General features: G+C 37.9%; 1 protein-coding gene and 1 long non-coding RNA gene across 2 annotated transcripts in view; one reads left to right on the forward strand and one right to left on the reverse strand.

Moving 5' to 3' along the window:
- Positions 1-10,786, forward strand: part of MAPK1 (mitogen-activated protein kinase 1) — a 33,202-nt gene extending 22,416 nt beyond the window's left edge. Inside the window, exons 5-9 of the mRNA XM_051634483.1 lie at positions 614-728; positions 1,268-1,399; positions 3,454-3,563; positions 4,281-4,408; positions 6,645-10,786. Coding sequence (XP_051490443.1) covers positions 614-728; positions 1,268-1,399; positions 3,454-3,563; positions 4,281-4,397 — 474 coding nt within the window. The 3' untranslated portion in view covers positions 4,398-4,408; positions 6,645-10,786. The remainder of the gene's footprint in view (positions 1-613; positions 729-1,267; positions 1,400-3,453; positions 3,564-4,280; positions 4,409-6,644) is intronic.
- The window catches only part of LOC127391582 (uncharacterized), a 40,171-nt gene that overhangs the window by 9,230 nt on the left and 12,405 nt on the right, over positions 1-18,536 (reverse strand). The window lies entirely within an intron of this gene.

The following is an 18,536-nucleotide window of genomic DNA, read 5'->3' on the forward strand; positions in this document are numbered from 1 at the left end:
TTGTTCCCTTGTGTGTGCCAGTTTTGCTTCCCCCCGGCCCCTTCTGCATTTCTAGGATGAGGGCACGTGTGCAGTCTTGAGGAAATGTGGTTATGGATTTGCAGTATAGTTGTTGGCTTCCAATGCATTTGTGATGCCAGGTACAGTTCTTGGATACTACAACTGAGTGAGCATGTGCATGAGTTCCCGTGTGTCTGGTTCCTTGCCAATCATGAGACTTTTTCCATGAAATGCTCTTCCACAGAGCAGGGACACGAGTACTAGCAATTTTACCACTGTCTTCACCAAGTCTTGCAAATACCTTAGTATTACCTTGACATCTTGATTTATGTTTAGAATGTATAATGAGGGTGAATCTGCTTCTGAAGGCGTGAGATCTTAGTTGTGTGCCAATCTTAATTGCATTCCCATAGTCTTAATGAAATAATACCTTCATTATTTTTTTTTAATACATGGAGTTATTCTTAAGTTCTTCTGTTGCTGTTTTAAGGTGTATCCAGTAGCTGTGTGGTGTGACTAATTTGTGTGAACTTTCACAATTCACTGAAGTAACATCTTGCTGCAATTACGCAGAAATTTCCTTGACAGAAACGTGTTTTCCCTTTACTTGCAGGGTTACACCAAGTCTATTGACATCTGGTCAGTAGGCTGTATTCTGGCAGAGATGCTCTCCAACAGACCTATCTTTCCAGGAAAACACTACCTTGACCAACTTAACCATATCCTTGGTAAGCTTTATATAAAAGCTTCCACATCCCCCTGTCTCTGCATCTTTTCTACCAGCTAAGCTGGTTTTTGTCACTCACTTCTTTCTCTTGTTGGCCAGTGTGTAACGTATGGATCTGCAAGTGTATCATCAGTTCCCTGTAGTTATTTCTGCAGTGATTTCTACAACAAATCATTGAGGATACTTTAAAATGTATTTCCTACATTAACAGAAATATTTTTTAAATTGAAAAAAATTGTTTAAAAACTCAAATATACTATTAGGTCCTTATAATTTTTTTCCATAGATAAGCCACTTAATCGGATGTTTTAAACAGATTACTGCTCACTAGAAAACTCAAATGCATTCATTTATTTACAAGAAAAAATGACTTAAACTTTTTTACTAAAGGTTTCAAAAAAGAATCAAAGATACTTTGTACTCTTAAAACATTTAGTCTGCAATCTTTCCAGCAGTTTTATTATTGAGTTTTAATAAATGTGAGAACTGGTTTTTAATGTACTTTTCACAGGATGCAGTAGTTTGTATTTATTTTTTTAGGTATACTTGGATCCCCTTCCCAAGAAGATTTGAATTGTATAATAAATTTAAAGGCCAGAAACTACTTGCTTTCCCTACCGCACAAAAACAAGGTACCATGGAACAGGCTGTTTCCGAATGCTGACCCCAAAGGTATTTTATGCTCTATTATGTTTTATCAGAAAGTAAGGGCAAGGTGGGATTTTTAAAACCACCCCAAGAATTTATCAATATTGGAAATAGAACATGCAGATCCCTTAAAACAGCAATATAAGTCTAATATAAAGTCATAAACCAGCATGAAGCCCTCATACTAGCTGATCTTTTTAAAGCAATTTGTAGTAACTTTAAGATTACATGTTGTGGTGTTTGGTCTTTAACTTACATATAAAACCTGACTCCTGTTTCTGGCTCTCAGAGCACGATGGACTCAAGCACTGGACACAGGCTCTGGGTTTGACATAGGCATGGAACCAATCTTGAAGGTCATTTGTAAAATCAGATATGAGGTAGCTGCCTGTTGCTGAACTCAGTACAGTTTGTGCAGACTGTGTGTCAGTTGGAGATGAAACAGGATAATATCAAAGCAGGGCCCTTTGGCAGTATGAAAGGTTAAAATGTAAGGGGTTAAATTCAGTTATGAGAAGTGGATCAAGGAATGTAGTAATTGTTGCCTTTCTTAACAAGGTTTGGTAAAGGGTAAATATGATTTTGCTTTGCTAGGCGGCTGTTACTTGCCTCTTAAATTCTACTTTGTACAGTTCAAGGGTGGTTGTGTTGCTGTACAGTGCTCTTTTACCTGCTCCGACACAATTCATAAGTAATGTTTTTTAAACTATGATAATTTACTCTTAGTGAATATAATCAGGTACTGAACTACAAGGTGATTTCTGCAGATGGAGCTGTGTGGAGCTGATTATCCTTATCATTGAGAGTAACAGTAGTGATCTATTCTGCTTTTATAATAGTGCTCGTCAACATGAGAATTTTTACCGTGGGCTCCTGACAGCTCAAAGGGAAGTGATGCTGACTTGCTCAGCTGCAGGGGAACGTGCTGTTTGCATGACTCCTGCAACACCGTTTCATCTGGGTTTTCAGAGCAGCTTTGACAGAGCAGTTTTTCAAAAAGCTGTCAGTCACTTCAGTGTGAAGCACTGTGCACGCCAGGCTCTGGCACGGAGCGAGCACGCGAGTTTCCTGTGCTGAGAACACGGCGTGACAATAGTTATTGTTCATTGCTGTGCAAGTTTGCAGCTTTTTTCAAGCTGCCAGTGAAGGCAGTGGTCAAGTTCTGTCTCCTCTGCAATGCTTGGTATGTGTCTCATCCTGATGCAAAGCTATGACTGCTTTGCTGCAGTGAGAAGCCTCTATTTAATTTCTGTGTCATAAAATGTGGTGAGAAGAAATTGAGTGGAATTTAGGATTCTGCTGATATCTTTGGGCTTCTTGCTACTATAATCATTCTCTTTTCTTTTCTTGGAAAAGGAAGACGTTACAGTCATGGTAGATGAAAAATTGCAGTAAATCTCACTTGTAATATTTGTCCAGAATTTAATCAGACCTCCCTCTCTGTCTTACTGGATCCTCAAGTTTTTCATGGATTCTTTGAGTTGTCTTCAACAGATTTTGCTTGAATCTCATGAATATGAATATATTTGCATCTCAGCTGGGGAGTACCTTCTGGGCTGCTAGTTATGCTAGAACAGTTCACTGTGACTGTCTAGAACTCCCAGTGACTTCTGGATGACATTTTTGTCAGTAAACAGCCTTTTTTTTTTTTTTTTCAGAATAAGAACATATTCTTGATTACTTACTCATTTCAGAAAAGCACTCTCTTGATTTGGATTTTTGCCACCAAAATTCAAAGCATCTATCTGAGTGAAGGAAAAGCCTGGTGTATTCAATTTGTGCTGTAGTTAAAACCAGATGGTACTGTTGGGTTCTACTGTTGGGTTCCACATCCACTCTGGTGCTGAAGGGCCTTTGGAAGGGTGTCCCACCCTCCCTGAGACCAGGGAATGCCGATAAGAGGGTCAAGCACAAACACTCTGCCCAAACTACAGGAAGTAAATGGCAGCTCCTGCTACTGCTGTAAATTGAAATCAGCACAAATAATAGGGGAGCATGTGTTTTCTAGGTAATATTAGTGTTTATAACAATTTTGGATTCTGTATTAAACTCCTGCTCACTTTTTTTCCCCCTCTTAGCACTTGATTTGTTGGATAAAATGTTGACCTTTAATCCTCATAAGCGGATTGAAGTGGAACAAGCTTTAGCCCATCCATATCTGGAGCAGTATTACGATCCAAGTGATGAGGTAAAGACATTGTTAAAATGTAAACTTCAATTAAATAATGCAACAGGTTATTTTCTTAATTGGTTTAAGGACAGTGTTTCTACTGCTGTAATGGAGTTGAAGAATCCAATTGCATCAGTTTACCAGCATTTTGTATTTGTGCTTCTAGTGCCACATGTTGGAGGCGCAGCACAATAAACAGATACTAAGGTGTACTCTCCTGAAAAGGGAACTTCTCAGCTGTTTTCTTTCATGACTGATACAAACTTGGTTTCTCTCCTCCTTTATAATCAGATCATGCATTTAACACTTCCAGCAAGTCAGAGCTTGGTGTAGTTTAGTATACAGTTCTGATGAGATTTCAGGTTACTTTTGGTGAAGAAGTCAGGGAGGAGGAAACAAGCTAGTTTTTCTCAAGGGACAGATACATTTATTCTGAGAAATACAGATGTTTCAGATAATTTTTCATCAGGTAGATGCTAAGTTGTGAACCTTTAATTTTAACTTGTGATTTTGATTTGAGTAGCTATTAACTGTGATTTGAATTAAAATTATGTAGACTAATACATACATAATAAGCACACAAAAGACTATTAGAATGAGATCTCGAGGACTGCACAATATTAGATTTTTTCATGAAGTGCATTTTCAGATTTTATTCTCCATACAAGGACTTACATGAAAGTCAACTGAAGAGTAATATTTTTTAAAGTAATAATGTTTCTTTATATTATTAAGCCTGTAGCTGAAGCACCCTTCAAGTTTGATATGGAGTTGGATGACTTGCCGAAGGAAAAGCTGAAAGAACTGATTTTTGAGGAAACTGCTAGATTCCAGCCAGGATATCGATCTTAAATTGTGCATAGGTAAAGTGACAGCAACATGAAAAACACTTGGGCAGGGGGAAGAGGTTTGGAACTTTGTTACCACTAGTGAATTTATCTTTGTAGTGATGCCACAAATGGCTGTGGAAGGGTACCTGTCTGCTTATTCATCTGACCTTATGGGAGAAACCTGAGTTTTGACTGCAACACTGAGGTGTCTGCAGGGAATCCAGACAATTGTCTGAGATGTTTACCTAGATTTTAGGTTGCATTTAAGGAGTAAGAATTACATTTACAAACTGCTGCTCAGAATAAAAGCTGTGGTAACACTTTGAAATGCAGATTTCATTCAAAAAACATTTTAAGGGGGCAATGTTCTTCATATATTACAGACTATTTTGCCATATGGCTTCAAATGTTTGTTTTTTTGTAAATCTTCCTTAAATGTCATGTACAGAGGAAAAATCTCTTAAGTTATTTTAAAGAGAAAAAAACATCCATGAAGATTCAGTATGATTTAACTTCAGTTTTAAGTATCCTTGAAATAGCGTGAGTAAATAAAAATAGGTATCTAAATTTTAATAAATTAGTTATAATTAATCCTCCTAATCCTGTAAAGATGTTACATTTTAATTTAACTTGATATTCACTGTCTTTGACTTTTATTTTTTTAAATCAGTGAAATTTTTGTGGTCTTCATATGACACAAGGCTTGTTAGTCTCAGTACTTTCATATAAAATTGGTCAAATGCTGACTTGAATTTTTTTTTTATACTTGTGAAACTTCTGTGATACTAATAGTTTTTATAGTATCAAAGTTTTGTGACTGGAAAAGAAAAACAAACCAAAGAGGGCCCAGCCTAGATGGCCTGTTTTATGGTCTTTAACATAGTTTCTGTCCCACTTTTGTGGCAGTTCCATCAGAAAGGTGAAGTTTTGAGCCAGTGAGCTTCTTCACTGCAAGAAATCTTGGCTCTGATTGCAGTGTGTAGAAGCTCTGTTGCTTTGCTATAAGCAGTAATTTTTCTGCACTAAAAATGACATTTCAGTTCCTGCATTTCCTACACCCCTAGTTTTTTACTTAAATTCATAGGAAAGAAAAAAAAGTGGAAGAAACTTTTGAAAAATTAAATTCTTAATTAAATAGAGTAACTTCTGTTGCTGTTGGCTTGACTATTCAAATGTATAGAAGCTCACAAATGAAGTAATTTAACTTTTTAGAAGTACTATATTTTGTTTATTTAAGCTTACTAAATAGCATTTGAGACTATTTACTAATTAAAATTAAATAAATCTGAGGTTCACACATTTAGCTCTTTCGAGTAGCTGACATTGCCAATAGTCCTGGGACATGTGACTTGTGTGGTGCTTATTTTCTGTCCATGTTTTCTAAAGCTAATGCTGTGCAGAGGCAGCAGCAGAGCATGTGCACCTTTTGGAAGAAAATTACATCCATTTTTAGGAGTTACTAACAGGCCATGGTAGGAAGGAAGGGAGAGCAAGTCAGGAGCACTGCAATAGATTGTGGTTTATGATCTCTCCTGCTTGCCTCTTTGCCCGCACCGTACCTACCTGGGCTGTAGCAGGGATTAAGGGACAAAGGGATCAGGGACAAATATTTCAGTGATTTGGTGATAATGTAAATTTTTGGTTTTCAAAAAGTGTTACCTTTAAATGCTACTGTGAAGAGTTGATTTGGCTGACATGATACTGAAATTTAAATATTGTGTTTAGCTTGATACTGATATGCCAGTAATTTGACCTATGCAGTTGTGTTTAGGATTATTAGCTATTCCCCATCACAACAGTTTAAACATAAGCAGCTGACATCCTGGTGAAGGCCAATCCCTAGAAGTTGGCTTAGAATGGACAGTAACAGTCTCTTCCTGTGCATTTCTACTCCCCTACACACCCGCCCTGTACTTTTTCAGCTAGCTTTTCTTAGGGTGTTTATTTCTTGATATTCAAAACTTCCCCCCTGCCTGTCGCTTTCAGAATTGAGAAGCAGTGTGAAAATAACAGATTATTCAGATCACCAAATAATGTACTTCATTCCTTAGTTATTACTAATCTTAATCTTTTAAAGTTTTTAGATTTTAATGTAAAATGTAATGTACTGATATTCACAGTCTCTGACTCTTTTAACATATATTGGTACTGCTGTCTCTGACTCATGGTAAACACAGTGCACATAAAGCAGAGGAATAGGAGAGTGCTTGTTTTAGAAGGTGATGTTGAAGCTTCCTTCACTGAAATGTGTCTCTGCTCTTTTTTGTAGGACAAGGACTTAAAGGACTGGGCATGCTCAAAAGTTGCTGTTCCTCTTCCCAGTTCTTTATTGTTGGTCATGTCTTGTGGCCTCTCTCAGCTTATCCACTAACTCCTTTGAGCCATTCAGGAGGGCAGTTCCTGGTAGTTTTGGCTTTTCATGCTTTCAATGAATCTTTTACGCCTGAAGAATTGTAATTGACACTCCTATGCGTAATGCCCATTGTTGCAGTACTGTACTGTCAGTGCACCTACTGCTGGCCGTATTTTAACTGCTTGCTTTCTGGTTTGAAAGATGCAGTGGTTCCTTTCACTCCTGGATCAATATCCAAGAAGAAAATTCATTAACCTGTAAGACGTTTACACCATGAACTATGTTTTTCTGACTTTACTGAAGTCGCTGGCATTTTTTTTTAGAAAAGCTACTATTCAGGGCACTTTAAGTCAGTGACATCCCAGATTTTTTTTGCACTTCCTTTTTAAATAGAAATGGTTTGCATCCAACGGAGTTTCTACCATTATGCTATGGATTACAGCACAAGTTGTGTTCATGTTAATCTTGCTTATGCACTTGCTTGGGTGTCCTGTGCTGTACATACAGGTATTCTATACAGCATAAGAGCCACATAGGAACCCAACTTAATTGAATTCAACTAAGAAACATTTTTTTTTCCATGTAATAACAAAATTTGATCCTTTTTCTCCCTGCCTTTTAAAAATGAGATCATTTAAAGTTTAACCATGTTGGAGGCATAGTACTTCCAAAGTTCATACCATGTAGTGGTGTTTATAAGACTTGTGCAAAGAGAAGGAGTGGCAGCTCGCCAGCTTGTATTTACTGACTGTGTGTTGGAAGATTAGCAAAGAACATAATGGCATGATGACCTCATGGTGAATGCTTTTCTCTGTGGAAGGCATCCATCCATATGTGGTGGCAAGCGAGAAACCAAAATATGATGTTAATAAACTCAGTCTCCATACTGCATACCAATGAAATGCTTCGAATGAGGATTAATAGTTTTTACATTTGAATCTAATCACTGACATTCAGAATTCCTGCAGAGAGGAACACTGCATCTTTAAATGAGAAAGTTTGATTTTACTTTTGCTCCTACAGCATGTCAGCATCTCAAGTTCATTTCTTGCAACCTACACTATGGTGATTTGTAATCAAGCCTCCATGAGCTCGTGACATGAAGTACTGTTCTGTTGTCAAGTACTATCAAACCTTTCTGATAATGCTGAGTTAGGACAACCAAACAAAGCTAGCACTAAATAATGTTTAAAATTGTATACCTTTTAATGATCTTTTCAAGTATTTGTTACTGAAATTGTATAACGTGGAGTTTACTAGGTGTTATGTTCCAGTGCAGTGCCTCCTTTTCTTTCCCCACTGCTCTCTGTGGTGAGAAATTTGCCTTGTTTAAAATAATTACTGTGCCCTCGCATGACTGTTAAAGCTTTCTGTGCAAAGATGATTGTCTAAGTGCCACATGCCTATGATTGAGAAAAAAAATAATCTATTGTTACCTCTGAGTTGTGTTCAACTGAAATGCTATTCAACAAATAACTTAGGAAAAATAGTTCTATTTTTAGCTTTTCATATCTCTGCTGTCTTTTTCTCATTTTATTTTGGCAGCAGTGAAGAATGGATTGTATAAAGACTGCTTGCTAATATGAACAAAATGCACTTGTAATTCCTGGAAATAAATTTAAATCTTATATCTTCACATTAACATTAAGAATTAGTTTTTGGTTTCCTCTTGGGTAATGTGTTTGAATGGAAATCAGGTTCAATTGCTACTGTAGTATATAAGGATGCTTGCTGGTTAATAACTCCAGGCTTCCTCATACCGTTTAGTCTGCTCTTCAAAGAAATCTAGAAAGCCATTAACTTAGACTTCAATAGATAAGGGTGCTTACAAGATTCCATTAAATTTTTTTAATTTTTCCTATAGTTTGAGTGTTAGTCTGCCAAAACTAATTTTTAATAAGCAAGGGTTCATCATTAAAGGGCATTTTCTATTAGGAAGTTCCTGTGGTACATGAATCTCTGTTGTGGGGAACATATTAGGAGCATTGTCAGGACACTGCACAAGTGATCATTGAATTGTGGTATGGAAGCTATGCTAAAAACATTTCTAAAGAAATATGCACTTGACTGTTGATACAAGTGTAGAAATTTCTCTTAGACATTTCTACACATCTTTACCAAAATGCTTTTCTCACTCAGTTTTGAAAAGTCAAAATAGTTCTAGAGTCTCTCCTACTTGTTCGATCACCATTACTACAGTAATCATTTTTGGCATGGTTGGAAAGATGACTGTTACTGAAATCAGTTTGTACCACCTCACTTTTAATTTATTAAGGAAGAACTTTGGCAGCTTTCTTCATCCTTCTCTTTCCCAGTTATTTTTTTTTTCTTTAGTTTTGTTTTTTTTGGGAGGTGTAGGCTTACCCTTGCAGTCTGTCTCCAAGTGAGAAGCCAAGGGTGTGCTTTACCTAACATCTGGTGCTTTCAGGCTTTCTTCCTTAGCTGTTCTTGCTGAATCCAATTGGCATCCATCAGTACCAGTGACCACATCCAGCAGTCTTGTACTGAATTCACTAAACATTGTTGGGTTGGATTTGTTGATGCGACAAATGCAGAAGCACGATTATTTTTGTCAGGTTTTGAAAGCAGTTTAAAAGAAGGTGCCTATAACAACACTGTGTTAGGTCGGTTATTTCATCATTTCACACTGATTTGTTTTTTCTTGATGTAGTTTTTATATTTTAGAGCGGAGAACAGCAACTCTTAATTGAAATAACATGCATATTTCATGGTAAAGATGTTTTGGGAATAAGGAATGTAAACACGTTCACTGTCAAAAACATTCCAACCTTACAGCTGAAGAAAAATATGCAAACATAAAATTCTCATGGATGTTGTGGCAAATAAGCATCTTACTCTGCTGTCCTGACTGTCACCAGACTCTTCCTCATCAGTATCACACGTTCTATCAAATCTGAAGTGTACAACACACTACATGGGCTGAGCGTTGTGGTGCACGAGGAGCTTTTGGGAGTAGCAGTGATGACACAACTCGGCAGTGGCCAAATGGAACCCGAGGAGCTGAGCATGGTTTTCCTTCCAGAATGAGAAAATGAAAAACCTCTTGTTGCTGCCCACTGTAATATGCTACGATATATTTATACCATGTCGAAGTTGTTTGCTGAGCAACTGTACTATAGATTTAAACTTTATTAATATATATTTGCTTATGTTAGTGTAGTTTATATAGTCCTTGGTTATTGATAAATTTATTGTGTTGTTACAGCACAGTGATATGGTATAAATATAGGTCTATACATACACACCATATACTCATTAATTTGGTCCCTTGCATAGTACTTTTATATTTGTACAGCAATGTCTTCAAGCAATCCCAGATTTTAGGGGAAATATTTTTGTAAATGCAGTGGTTTAAACAAAAAAGTCCAAACAATCCTTTTACTAAGTTTTAAATACATTTGTGGTTCAAAATGGTTTAGTTAACAATTGAAATCAAGACACTAAATTAGTGAAAAGTGCACATTAGTAAAGTGAAGCTTACAATGTTTTTTGTAGCATGTGCTGTGATCAAACTAAGTGAAATATTGGAGGAAATGTAAAAGTTGGACTACCTTTGTAAATCTAGAACAAATTTCTAACGGTTGCAGCTGGTTTACTTACTATTGTTGCCTTTTCTTGTGTTGTATCAGTGTAGAGCACTCTTAAAATACTCAAACTGCTTTGTCTTTGCTTTGTACTGTTGGTGCCTTCTTAGTCATGTACCCCACAAGTCCTGCATAGCTAATTTAGTTAATGGTAAGTTTAAAATAAAAAAAAGCAAAGGAAGATTTTATAAAAAAAAAATCATTTTCTGTATGTTCTTATTCATTGTAACAATTAAACGTTTATATTGTGACAGATTTGTGATTTGGTTAATCTGTATAGATCAATTGTAAGTAGCAAAGGTTTATATTTCGTCTTATTCTTTTGATGTTGTAAACGTATGTGATTTTCTTTTTTAAATCAGGTAACTTAATGTTCTGTTTTGTTTTTGGCATCTGAATCTTGTAAAAACAAATGCAAAGAAAATCATTAAATTGTGTCCCTGTATTACCAAATCAGCATAGTACTGTGCATATATAAAATTACTGGAATTTTCCTTTAAAATGAGCTGCTGTTTTATAAACCATGAGCACACTGCTGTGTATTACATCAGCTTGTCTTAAAAAACGACTGTCACTTGAATACTGCAGTAGTGAGTAGCCTACATTTAATCCTTGTAAAAACTCCAGTGTGCTTGTTCCACTGTTTGACTATACCAGCTTGAAATTAAATGAGGGAAGCCATCCAAAACCACAGGTGAGATTTCTTTAGAGAGAAGCAGAAATGTTTTATCTTTGGTGCAAGAAAGTGATGAAATCATCAGTGTTTTGAACTATTGAGCACAGAAAAAGGCAAATAGATTGCAGTGTATCTGATGATTCACAGGCATTTTAAACATTCTTTATATTGATACTCTTATAGCTCTCACCCTGCTCTTGTGAAGTCTTGGAAATAATTACTGGAACAATCCTTAGAAACCAAATGTTTTCATTTTACTACAGAAAGGTTCCTGTCAGGCCAAGGGTTTGAGATCTGGAGCAACAGTGCAAGTAAGCTTACATCACTGTAATGGGCTTTTAATTAATAGATATATTTTTTTAGCCTAAAATCAGACTGTGCCAAATAACTGAACTCTTAAAAGGTGTAGTTGGATAATGGCAGCCAGAAACTTCTCTAATTAATATGAGAACATAGAAAATGTGACCTGAAACTGAAGAGAGCTTAGATGTAACTGACAGGTCTGTAATAGCTCCACAAACTGGCTTGTCAAAACTCATCTCTCCATCCCTTTTTGGCTTTCACAGCAGAATATGTAATTTTTTCCCAGAATATTACAGAATTTATTTTTGCCATATGAAGGTTTATGTGCATTCTTACTTCTTCTATGACTGCAGCTGCCTCTCACTTTCTTTGTTCCCCCTAGCAGAGCGCTGCACTCGCAGCAGCGTGTGCTTCAGGGCATCACTGCACTGCAGCTTCTCAGGGGTTTTGATGAGATACTGATTGACTTAACACTCCTGTAATTGTTGTTGAAGTACAGTTAGTTTGGCATATCGTGCATATTTCCTGTATCTCACCAGAATGGGATGCTGATCCTCTATAAGCTTCAAGTATAACGGGCAATCTTAAATGGCTGGAGTCAGAGACAGAGAAGGGCACTTGTGTCTGGATGTGGGTTTGTGTGGGCTGGCCTGCTCCACTGAGAGCCCCCGCACGCCCAGCTGCCTGAGCTGGGGGAGGTGGTGCATGCTAACTCATGAAGGCTTGTGAGGAGCTTTTGAGTACAAGTGTTGTTTATTGGAAGAGATACTGGTGTAGGTTTGATGGAATCAAGCTTTGTAGAGCTCTAACCCCAGGACTTTCTCTGCAGACCAAAGATGCCAGCTTGTGTCGCACACATTTCATTTCCATTTATTCTTTCTACTAAATTGCATATACCTAGAGCACCTGACAAGCCTGAAAAATAAGAAAAACACCTGAGATGTGTGGAAGGCTTAGAAACTTCATCACATCAATACATGCCATGTCTGTTGATGGGTATCTTCTTACCGCATGGAATTCCAGCTTACTTCAGAAGAGTTCTAGAGCTTGAACAGTGGCTCTGGTGAGTGCAGAACAACATCCTTGTGCTCGTCAGTCTTAGAGGTGGCCAGTGTTCACATCCCTCATCAGAAATGTGGCCCCACTCATGCAGTGTTCATGTGAAGGCTAAACTTGGAAGTCAGATGAGAATTGTTCTGTAACCCCTCTATCTTTCCCCCTTATAAATTACTCACGCTGACTTGGACTCGCACTCGTACTTCAGGTGTTTTCCAAAACTGTTTTTTCAGTCACTTTTCTCTTTGTCTTTCTATTCAAAGTGTGTCTTAACAAGTCCTACCTGTTCCAAAAATCTTTTATGGGATTTGTGCACTTTTTGATGCTGAACAACAGACTATTGGTGCTGTGTGTTAAACTTCTGTAAATCCAGTGAAGAGGTAAGCAAGAAAGCTGGGAGCTTGCCTGACACTTTCTCTTGGAAGCACACCATGTGATCTGGTAACTGTATGTGGATTTCTGGGAAGAAAAAGATGTAAGGAACAGAAAGGAACAATGCATTTGGCTAAGATGTGGCACGGATCCCTATTCCACTGGTTTCTTTGTTGCTGTTGGGAACTTCTGCCTGAAGTCAAACAGTCCCTCATTCAAATTTTTCTCTTCATTCTAAACATTTCATTACCCTGTGAATACTGAAAGTTTCCTGCTACTTCCCTAAAATTGCCTCTCATCTTCCTCTCAACACACAGCCCATTTTCTTTAAATTCCCTTTCCATCTTAACTAACTAGTGTGACAGAGAAATGTGTGAGCCTTCTAGTTTTTCCTTTTACTTGGTACAGAGGTAGCATATGTGAAGGCTGGAAAAAGGAGTCTTAAATTATTCTATTTCTGATTTCCTTGAAAAGAGCAAGAAATACCTTGACAGCATGTTGGGTTTGCAGCATTTTCTCATTGAAAAATATGGAGTTTAAAAACACTTTCATTTATATAGTGAATCTTTTGGTGAGCTTGCATGATACTTGATTGCATTAGCTGTTGCTTGGAATACCACGTCTCCTCTGTTGCTGTTTGGACTGGGCTGACCTTTGATCTTGCTGAGTTACTTTCTTCCAGCAAGGCTTCTCTTCCTCAGGGCTTTACATTTGCCATGTTGGTATTTTTCTCCGAAGTCCTTTGTCTGCTGTGACTGATTCCATGACTTCACTTCTTTGTTCTTACTTTATCTCATATGGCTGTAGATTACCTACAGTCTCACAGCTCAACTTCTGTTTGCTTTTTTATTTTTTCCTTTGGTAAGGCTGAGCCAAGGACACAGCTGTTCCTCCCAGATCCAGGCATCTGACTCCTGGGTGGTTGGTCACAGCTCTGGCTTTGGGAAGAAACTGTGCATATCCCAGGGTTGTTGCGGTGCCCGGGATGGCACTGACTGCAGCCGTGTGCAGTGTAGAGATCTGTTAATTCCACCTGTGATTGTCATGTTGACCTTGAATACACAACCCAGAAATAACACTGGAAAATGTCTTCCATTGTTGCCCACTATGCAGGCTTCAGCACATCTAAATTTCAAAATCTAGGCTTTTCTTGAAAAAAAAAAAAAAGCTCTCCAAAGCTGCAAGGGAATGGCATGTTTTAAGATTGCTATTGATAAAAGGCTTGAGATGCAACTTTTAGGGTTGGGGTTTTTTGTTAGATCCAAGACTAAATGGCTTGTCCTGATGATGTTTTTCTGCCTTAAAATTGCAAATGCAAAAAAGCTGAATATTCAGAATTTTTGCTTGGGACTCACTGAACTGATTATATCACAAATGAGCTGAGCAATTCAGGGGAAGGTTTTTTAGTCAAGCTTTTCACCTAGTTCACCTTTTATTTCAATAGCTTGTACCTCAGAGGAAATTTTGACTAAAATACCTTTCTATATTCCTGGAAGTATTAAAGTTCACAAATACTCTAACTTGTACTTGAAACATCATAGAATGAAGAATTCTAACTTTAGACTTTTTAATGCATTCTATGTTTTTAAAAGGCTTTTTGTTAGATCTTGTACAAGTATATACTTTTGGAGGCTTTTTGAATAGGTATCCCACAGAGGTGGAGGGAACACAAAGTTTTACAGGCCAGCTGACACCCTTAAAAATACATGATAATGTAGCTACGTGTTCTAATTCTGGTTTTGTTCTCACATGCGGCATAAGCGCAGCACTGCAGACAACTGTGGGGATTAAGGAAAAAAACAACCTGTGGTAATTTCTTAAGCATTCTTTTGTAGCTAAACTTAATTTACAAACATGTTTTTGAGGGTATGTTTGGTATTTTGGGAGAACTGTATTAAGCTGTTTTCACAGCTGACTTGGTGACATTTCTCTAAGTATAATGTGCTGTTTTTCCAGCATGGCAAAGGTCTGCATAATTCATGTGTGCTCAACTTAATCACTTGTTTTCTTGTGACAATAAATGGCATTGTACCAAAAGCAATATATCCTGTGTGTAGTTAGTAGTGGAAATAATTATTACTGCGTAGCCTTTATTTTCATTGTCTTCCCAGCACTTGCCACTAGCATGGACTGTGTACATTGACAGTTACTCCAGGCTTTTAAAGATGTCTGTGGAGGGAAAAAAAATTAGTTCCTGAATAATACATTTTGTGCTTTCTGGAAACTGTTGCTGTACTTTGAAGCAGAAAAGGGTTGCATCTGATACTGCATTAAGCTTATTTTCTTCTGAGTCTTATAATCAGAACACATCTAGATCTAGAAGTGTTTTTCCAGAATTACTCCTCCACATTTTTCCTCTTTGAGAAAGGCCCAGGCTCAACACCAGCATCATTAGAGCTAAGGATTATAACAGAACGGAAGGGCTTTTTTTCTCTGCTTGAGTTTGGGATTCTGCTAAGCCATGCTCAGCCTTACTAGCTCACAGCACTGTAGAAAGACTTGTGGAATGCTGCAACTGCTTTTGCTCACCAGCTGCTTAACTGGAGACCAGATAAGACCACACAGGCAATATCCAGTGCATGGGAACTCTCTAGGCTTAACTTCTGTACCTCCAACCCCTCAGTAGCAGTTCTGTGCTACTGGCTCTGCAAGTAAACCAGCCCTGGAGAACTCTCCCTTGAAAGAGAGAAGCTATGTTTGTCTTTTCTGGGTGCTCAAAAGGGCAAGATATTAAGGCAGTTTATCTCCCAATTTGACTGCTAGTGTGTAGACGTCATCATATTAAAGTGTCACTCTACAAAAATTATAATGCTGTAGAACTAACAGGGCTGAAGAACTTGTTCTCAACATATATATTCCTCCCTGCTTCAAAGTCTGTAGAAAAATACCTACTTTAGTTACAACCGAATAGCTTTCCTGCATTATCTGTGCACTTTTTTCTCTGCTGCCTCCTACTCTTCTTAGACATTACTTATTTTACTGCTAATGGTGTTATAAAAACTGTAGTACTACAGGTGCCGTGTGGTAACTTGTAAATAAAATTACTGTAAACACATGGTCAAGTTATTTGTGGTGCTGGTCTGTAAATGTGTGACATCACCTTATCTGTAGATCTTAACTGCACTTTCCTGAAGGACCTGTACATTGCACTTAGTGATTGTAGAGCTGGTGTTTGTGCCTTTTACAAGAAACCTTCTGGTGAGTAGCCTCCACAGCAGACTTGTCCTAGTAACAAGTTCCAGGCAACTATAGCATTGACAGCAATTATTTATAGGCAGTAACTTTGCAACATAATTTGCTAGATGACAGCAAATCAACATATGTCAAACTGATTGTCAGTAGAGCAATCATGTATTTTTGTATAAATATCACCCACAATTTGTATAGGAAGTAAGGAACACAAGATTATTTACAGTTGGGAGCTGATTAGGAAGCTGTTGCTGTGGTAGCGTTTTGTCCTTGGAGCCTATCAGCTCTAGCAAAGGACTGTCTGTTTCCTATCCAATTGAGAGGGTGGTGGAAAAAAGTGGAAGAGGTCTGACCTGCGTAGAGAACACAAAGTGCTATGTTTTAGTTAAAAAAACAGATAGACTGCTCTGCTGCATTCCCTTCGTGGTTGGCATGTTGTCAAAAATGGAGGAACAAATGCTGTGTGGCTGGCTGCAGGGGTGTGCAGGCAGGGGAAAAGGTAGGCAGGCACTGCCAGGAGCTGGTGGGGATGTGTTTGTGCACAATGCTGCCTTTATCTTCTAGAAAATGGTCCCGAGGAGATCTAATTAGCAGTCAGATGTTAAGCTCTTCAAAACGATTTGCCTTCGTGTTTGTGTGTGTGTGTGTGTTGTGGAGAGCCTGTTGTTGGTTGCTGTAGCAGTAGATAACATTTAATGTTTAAGCGTTTTCATGCTTTAGTCCTATGGAATGCTTTAAGAAAATATTAAAAAGGCTGAATTTTCTGCAGTGCTGGAGAGAGGAGCAGCTTGTCATTCCCAGCTACCTAAGGCTCCAGTCAGCTGTATTGGTGTATGCAAGTGAGAACCACCTTCTACTACATACCATGGAACAGGCTCTTTTTGAAAAGCTGACCTGAGCTGGGATGGGTGGCACAGGGGGCAGAGGGACAGGGTGTTCAACATGCACAGTCTTTAATGCTGTTCCTCCTGTTGGGGTACCTCCACAGAACCATCCTTTCTTCCCTGTCCCTTTCACTTCATCCCATGGTTTTTCTTGTTGGTGCAGACTCAGTTAAGTTGCTTGTCAATGCCTTGTCTGTGACTGATCAGATCTTCCTCCCTTTTCCACTCTTTAAGTTCATTTGGAAGCAGAGTCCACTCCAACTTTAATTCTGAAATCAGTTGGAGTTCTTTTGGTTTTTTTGTTGTTGTTTGGTTTTTGTGAGAACTGTTGGTAGTTATTAGACCTGAGTTTTTTTGGCTAGGCAAATGACACTTCCTTGCGAGACAGTAATAAAACCCTGGCAAGCACCTTTGCTTTTGCTAGCTTTGTTTTGTACAATGGAGTTAACAGCGAGATAAATCAGAACAGATTTTTTTGCTTTGTGTATTATGGTGACAGCCATCAAGAGCCCCCTAATTTGGAAGAAACTATTTTTAGAAAACTGCTCAAGTTTAGCAAATATTTCATGCATTCATTTTTAAAAATAATAATCTTAGTGATCTGCAGTATGAATACAGTTATTTGAAGGGACAGGCTACAGAGGTCCAGTGGCAGTCATGCAGCACTTGCACATCTAGTTTGGAATTTTCCTGAAACTTCCCAGGAGGGGAAAAGCAAATAAGAAGAGTCGTCGCTCTTTTGAAAGTATCTGATGAGCCAAAAATGCTATGTGGTGCTGTCTAATAACATTAGCTATGTTCAGATTTTCAACAGTGCCAAATGAAAGGAGGACAAATTATTTGTTCCTTATTCATTTAAGATGCAGACAGTTGAAAGTGGCTGATTCAAAGCATGTATTTGGGACTATAACTTCCCTTTGTACTTCTGTTAAATAATTAAGAAAATTGCTTTCCATTCAAAAAAATCCTTTAAAGTTTGGGGAGAAAGAAATGACCTTTTGGTGTTGCTCATGGCTTCCAGGGACTGGATAGGATAATATTTCTTTGTCTCAGCTTTCAATTGCTCCTGTAATTCTTCACCTTATTCTTCTTTTTAAATCTCCTTCCCTGCAACTGTTACATATATCTTGGGAGCCTGATTCTTTTCAAGGTGTAACACAGGGCAACTGCCCCATGGAAACATTTATCTGGCAACAGTTCCACTTAAGATGGATGAAACTGTTGCTCAAACTAGGAGCTGTGACACAGTAGCTTGTGGCCTTTTACCGTGCTAATTGAGTTTATTAACAGCAAGCATATTAAGCTAAACAGTTCAAAGGATAAACATACGCAACACAAATACAACCATTTTCAGCATAAATTGCCATGCCCACGATAGCTACTGAACGGAATTTCTGGAAAAAAAAATAATAAATCCAGGTACTAGAAAACAAAAACGTCTCAGAAGAAAATGCTCTTGAATGAATGAAATCTGAGCGTGCAACAGAGATTAGCTGAAGGTGGTGATTATATCCCAGGCATTTTTTGTGGGCAGCAGCAATGAAGCCTGTGGCATTTCTTGTATAAACATTTCTATCTGCAAATTGCCACACACCTCCTCACACAAAGATAACAATTAATTAACCAGGAGAGTCCATTTCAACTCTTAAGGTGCTTTTTCAGGATATTCAAGTATTGCCTTTGCATTCACTTGCACTGAGAATGAATTCATGATGATATTTGT

The sequence above is a fragment of the Apus apus genome, chromosome 16, assembly GCF_020740795.1.
Source record: "Apus apus isolate bApuApu2 chromosome 16, bApuApu2.pri.cur, whole genome shotgun sequence".
NCBI classification, from domain to species: domain Eukaryota; kingdom Metazoa; phylum Chordata; class Aves; order Apodiformes; family Apodidae; genus Apus; species Apus apus.